The sequence below is a fragment of the Tigriopus californicus genome, chromosome 1 (genome assembly GCF_007210705.1).
Source record: "Tigriopus californicus strain San Diego chromosome 1, Tcal_SD_v2.1, whole genome shotgun sequence".
In the NCBI taxonomy this organism is placed as follows: Eukaryota; Metazoa; Arthropoda; class Copepoda; order Harpacticoida; family Harpacticidae; genus Tigriopus; species Tigriopus californicus.
This window is the reverse complement of record NC_081440.1, coordinates 13,166,937-13,172,476: the sequence shown is the minus strand read 5'-3', so window position 1 is coordinate 13,172,476 and position 5,540 is coordinate 13,166,937. Positions and strand designations below refer to the sequence as shown.

The following is a 5,540-nucleotide window of genomic DNA, read 5'->3' as shown; positions in this document are numbered from 1 at the left end:
ATTCACGTTTCGTATATGGACGGTGTAATCAAATCCAGGATATGCAAACTCGTTCTGCAACTTCGATTATCGAAAGGGTCTAATGGAAGAGTTGACTCTTGCCTTCAAATATGCAGTCTGCATGTCTTTCCATATTGACATAACGGATCTAACATTTTTCGTCATATTTCAAAGCCAAAGGAACCTGAGATTCTTAAGTCTTTAGACGCTCAAAGTCAGGTACACAAAATACATGCCCCTACACTGGTTTTGGGGGGAGTTTTCGCTGATTTCCGACCCTGATTGCCAATGGTCAAACAAGATGAAATACTAAATAATGCCTTATTGGGCGATTGATTCTGCTGTACCGTACATCCGCCTGATCAAATTTGAACAAGAGTCAGGCTTGAGCGATCTTATCGGAGCGCTGGAATTTGGTCACTATTTATGATGCGATGAAGGGCTTTGAGGAAATGGTACCTCTACTCTAGCTTGAAATATCACAAAATAATAGGATCCACAGTTGCAAACAAATAGTAAATCAATGAATTTCGATGAATTTGGGACCAAAAACCCAGACCCATCAATCAGATGGAAGGCAATCCCCCATTTAGGGCACCAAATCAGCCTAAGGGTTCTGGATATCAATCATTCATCCAAACTATCTTAACTTGTACCCTCATTTCTTGAGGGCAAGATCACTTTTAGAATAATAAAACACATTTAATTATTTTAGTCTACAGTAGGGTTCCTTCTCCAGCCTTTTTGTTGTTCGTTATCAATCACTTACTCTGTTGGCACAAGAGACCATCGGGGAAGCAAAGGTTACCAGTCTTCTTGACGGGATCGCGACCGCAATCATCAGGGAACGCGTTATCAATGCCTGTAGCCACGGGCTTGATGGTGCCCCCGGTCTCATCAATGTTGCCTTTTGTCGAGCCTCGAAAGCTCGGTTGTCCAAAGTTTCCTCCATGATGATCATTGCCTCCAAACATGGTCATCACGGGGCGGAATACATTTTGAACTCCTCGATTGAAGCCTCGGAAAATGTTTCGGAAGAATTGAGCATCGCTCAATCCACATGAGAGCAAAAGGACAAGAGCAAGGAGCGAGAAGGACCTCATCTTCACTGATTCACTTCCAACGAATGACTGACCCCAAGGAAGGTTGAATGAGCCAACAATGAACACTCGGCCCCCAATAAGCAAGTCAAGATCCCGAGACTGTTACCAATACATGCGCAATCCGTATGTATTACACACAAACGAGAGATACGAAGGAGCCGCCCAGTTGTGGTGACGGTCTTGGTCAAGCGCCAAGACTCCCCCAGACAACACAACTGTTTCCCCGAGGAACGTTCTCACAATCCCTCCAATCCAAAGGGAAGCTAGACCAAGTGAAGCCAATCGCAGATCGGGATCTTTCGACGCGGATTCACGTGGTTGACCAAAGTTTGTCAGATTTCGAGTGCGTACCATCCGCGTGTACTTAGGGGCTGTTGCACCATACGCAACAACTACCGTAGAACCGACCGTACGCCAAGCCCTGCGTCAATCGAAAGCACCATATCTTGAGAACCGGTATGAAATGTTGCCGGGTGCATCACGCCAGCCAATAATCTCTCAGATCTGCTGCAAACCGTACGTAGCCATCCTCCATCCTTAATCCTCACCCACTGGTTAGAATGTATCATGTAAGAATCTTCAGATAGTCAAAGGAACTCTCATTTGAATGAGTATTTACTGGAATGGTATCAGAGTGCTCGTAAATACCAATCCTAACCTTGAAACGCTTCCAATCTAGCCTCAAGTTGTGGTAGAGCGACATAACCCGGCCAATTGAATGGGATTATTTTTGCACACTAGGTGCCCTAGATTATTCGGCTTTTGGTGTCCGTGCCAAACAAGCATTGAACCGAGGTATATCTCAATATTTTTTTTCCAAGAACCAGTCTCTTCGATGATGAGTCAGTGCGGAAAGCGCTCGAAACCACGACTATGTGCGATGGTACGTATAGTTTTTTTTGAAGCATTGGCAAAGGATCTGTTCAATTAAGATGACACTTGGACTTTAACAAGGCGAGAGGAAAGAATTCGCTGATCTCTTTCTCGGCCAGTGTTAAGATGGTTGCTCGTTGGGCTTGAACGAGTTTATCATCTCTCCGGAAACGAGCTTGGTCAAGGATAACGACTCTGGGCAACATTTCAGAACATAGGTCGAATTAAATGAGTTCCATGTGAACGACTGAAAATCTACGGCAAAAACAACGACATCATTGTTATCCCCATTTTACCTCTAGACAGAGACATTGCCTAAGCAGATTATGGCACTCCACATTCGACGTTCAAATAGAGATCCCTCAAATCAAAAGTAATCTTGGAATAACAAATATAATCCTCAAAACATGTTCCAGTCCGTTAGATACAAAGAGTGTCCGTAAGAATGGCAGGCATCCGGTTCCACTTCAATTCACGTTTCGTAACTATATGGACGGTGTAATCAAATCCAGGATATGCAAACTCGTTCTGCAACTTCGATCATGGAAAAGGGTCTAATGGAAGAGTTGACTCTTGCCTTCAAATATGCAGTCTGCATGTCTTTCCATATTGACATAACGGATCTAACATTTTTCGTCATATTTCAAAGCCAAAGGAACCTGAGATTCTTAAGTCTTTAGACGCTCAAAGTCAGGTACACAAAATACATGCCCCTACACTGGTTTTGGGGGGAGTTTTCGCTGATTTCCGACCCTGATTGCCAATGGTCAAACAAGATGAAATACTAAATAATGCCTTATTGGGCGATTGATTAGTTCGCTTGTAGCGACCCCAAATACCTCATGCATACACCTGCTTTCAATGGAGAAGAACCAGGAAATGTCAAACCCTCAAGGGATTGTAAACTTCTCAATGCTTGGTGATGGAACTAATCAGGTGATGAACTTGACTTGAACATCAAGTGGCCCATCCATTCACTCGCAATCATCTTTGACAACTCATTTGAGAAACAAACCCAAACGACATCGCAACCCTCGGGGCTCAGTAATTAGTCCAGTCAAGGGTGAACAAGAAAACTCCATTGAAGTGAACGAAGATGTCCAAAACTCAACTCTCAGGGTCATTTGTCCCTGTTTGATAATTGGAGGGGCGCTCCAGTTTCTGTTCAAATATGAATAAGTTTCAAAAGTTCCGAGAACAAAATTAATGACAAGGAATTGCAGCAACTCTTATTTAACTTGAAAGCAATGCAATGTGAACACTTTCATTTACATTCTTCATGCCAATCTCTATCAAATGGTTTTGAAGTCCAAGGTCCTAGTTCTTGTAGGGTTGCTTGAGCTGTGACATTCCATACTTTTCTCAAACATTTCGACAAGAAAACAATTGAATTCCTCTGACAGAGACCCCCCCCCCTCCGCCAATCCTTCACTTCTTTGGTCTATCTCTTCAAATCAAGCATAGAAAACCGCCATTTGCCGGCTACTTTGAGATGACCATATTTGAGCAAACAAGGCACTCGACCCAAATGCGCGTCTAAGAGAAATGATGCAATCTCATGCAGAAAGAAACATTCCCGCCCACTGGGCAAGTTCCGAGAAAAGATGTGTCTATTATCCTATGTTTTTTGACCTTGAGCTAGAGAGGAGGGGCCTTGAGTTGTATCCTGCTCAGTGATATGTGTCATCAACCCTGGTTCAGTTTTTAGTCGAGAGCCTCTCGCCTTCGATGGTGGCAACGTGATGTACGAGAACGGTTAGACGGCCATTAAAAAACAACATCCGAAACCAACCCTGACGACGTTGATGTGACTAAATGGGATGCCAAAAGATGCTGATGATAATGAGGGGGATTTATAAAGCAGTAGTCATTTACTTCCAGATATAAGTCAAGTCGTAATCAAGAAAAAGCTGCTCTGAGGATCAAGGTGGTCAAAATACAAACCAATATTACACGTAAATTGGAAATGCTAACCGGTTAAATGCTTGTCGCATTTAAAAATCGATGATCAAATGAAAAAAGATATTTTCAAAAGTCATTGAACAAGATGTTGACTCTCAAAGGTATTCAAGCTAAAGACTCACTTCGTTTGCACAATAATCCATCGGGAAAGCACAGTTTACCCGTGCCATCTTCGGGATTGCGACCGCAATCTGCCGGATAAGGCTCGTCGTAGCCAGTAGCCACGGGTTGTTGTGTCCCGTCGTCAAAATACGGTCCTCTTTGGCTTTCAGACTGGCCCCTGAATAACCCGCCAAGGCCAGGTTCAGGACCATGAAATATGTTAGAGAACAAGTTCATAAAGGCACTCAGCAGCTGACTTCGACAGCTGACACAAAACAATAATAAAACAAAGAAAGTAGCACCAGATTGAAACTTCATATTGACTTCCAGATTTGATCGAGTCTTTCTACCGACTGAGGAAACGTGTGGAAGTTCTGTAGATTTCACAAGCTAGAGGGTGTCTCAAGATGAGCATGATCAAGCCGGGCCAAACTCCGTACTGAATGTCATGGAATGAACCACCCTGTTAAATTTTGGACGATGATCTTGAGAAACTTGTGGGACTTGTGGTCCTCTTTCTTCCTCCTCCAACGGCATTTGCTCATCTACCTACGTATTTCTGGAGTTAAAACACGAAGTTATCGGTCGTGGGCGTCGAGAAGGTGGAAAGCCAAGGACACTACGTCCAATTTTAGAGCCTTCCCAACTCAAACCGACTTTCCTCCGTGTTTGAATTATGATTCACGATGAAGTGCTCTAAGAAGATGGATGGGCAACATTGCTCAAAGCCTGATATTGGTACTACAAAACGAATCCAGGGTCTAATCAAAGCATGCGTCAGTACGAATGTTTGACCCAAACGGTACTTTCCACGTGGCCCTAAAGGCAATCATTCCGATGGTTAAAAGTGAACCAGTAGCTTCGGGTAATAGTCTGACACTCGCCTAGTGTCCGTTCTTTCTTGACGAGATCCCGCTAGCGTTTTTATGCCCCAACCAGAGCCCTCCTCCTGATGACGGAGACATGCAAATGAAAAATGGCGTCAAATCTCGGCTGTTTCGTTCACCTGAGGCGTCCAAGTTGCCTACAGTTCTCTCTTTCTCAATGGCATCTACATCAGCCCAGGAGTACGCAGAACAGCGCCCACAATGAAGAGGTTTGTTGTGCCGGATCCGGACTCAAGTTTGACTGGGTCCGAAACGACACAATTCACGGGAATTTGGGTCGAAGTTAAAGCAGGAAGCAGAACTGGTTGGTGGGGATTTTACTCGGGCTCAGATGCTTTGCATAAGACACAGCGGGATCAGAGGTAGTTTGAATTCAGAACACGATAACGAGAGATAACTTCAACAACATCCTTTGGGTTGGACTTGCGTTTTCAACTGGTGTCTGGATGTATTGGACTCAGTTATGGTATACAATGTATGATACAAGTCCTAATGTTGAGACCTTTTAAAGTTTGAACTTTTCAATCAACAAGCACTTTCAGTGGTGGGCATTGAGCGGGGTTTTTGAGACTATTATTCTGATGTGGAAACCTAATCCTGAAGCTAATGGTGT

The 5,540-nt window shown here is 43.8% G+C and overlaps 1 protein-coding gene across 2 annotated transcripts in view; it reads right to left on the bottom strand.

Annotated features, from left to right (window-relative positions):
- LOC131879961 (uncharacterized) overlaps positions 1-5,540 on the bottom strand; it is a 20,768-nt gene that overhangs the window by 6,077 nt on the left and 9,151 nt on the right. The window contains exon 1 of one of the 2 annotated variants that reach the window (XM_059226457.1): positions 4,061-4,531. The exons of the other annotated variant lie outside the window; for it this stretch is intronic. Coding sequence (XP_059082440.1) covers positions 4,061-4,358 — 298 coding nt within the window. The 5' untranslated portion in view covers positions 4,359-4,531. Of the gene's footprint in view, positions 1-4,060; positions 4,532-5,540 lie in introns of those variants that run through there. 2 annotated transcript variants of the gene reach the window in all.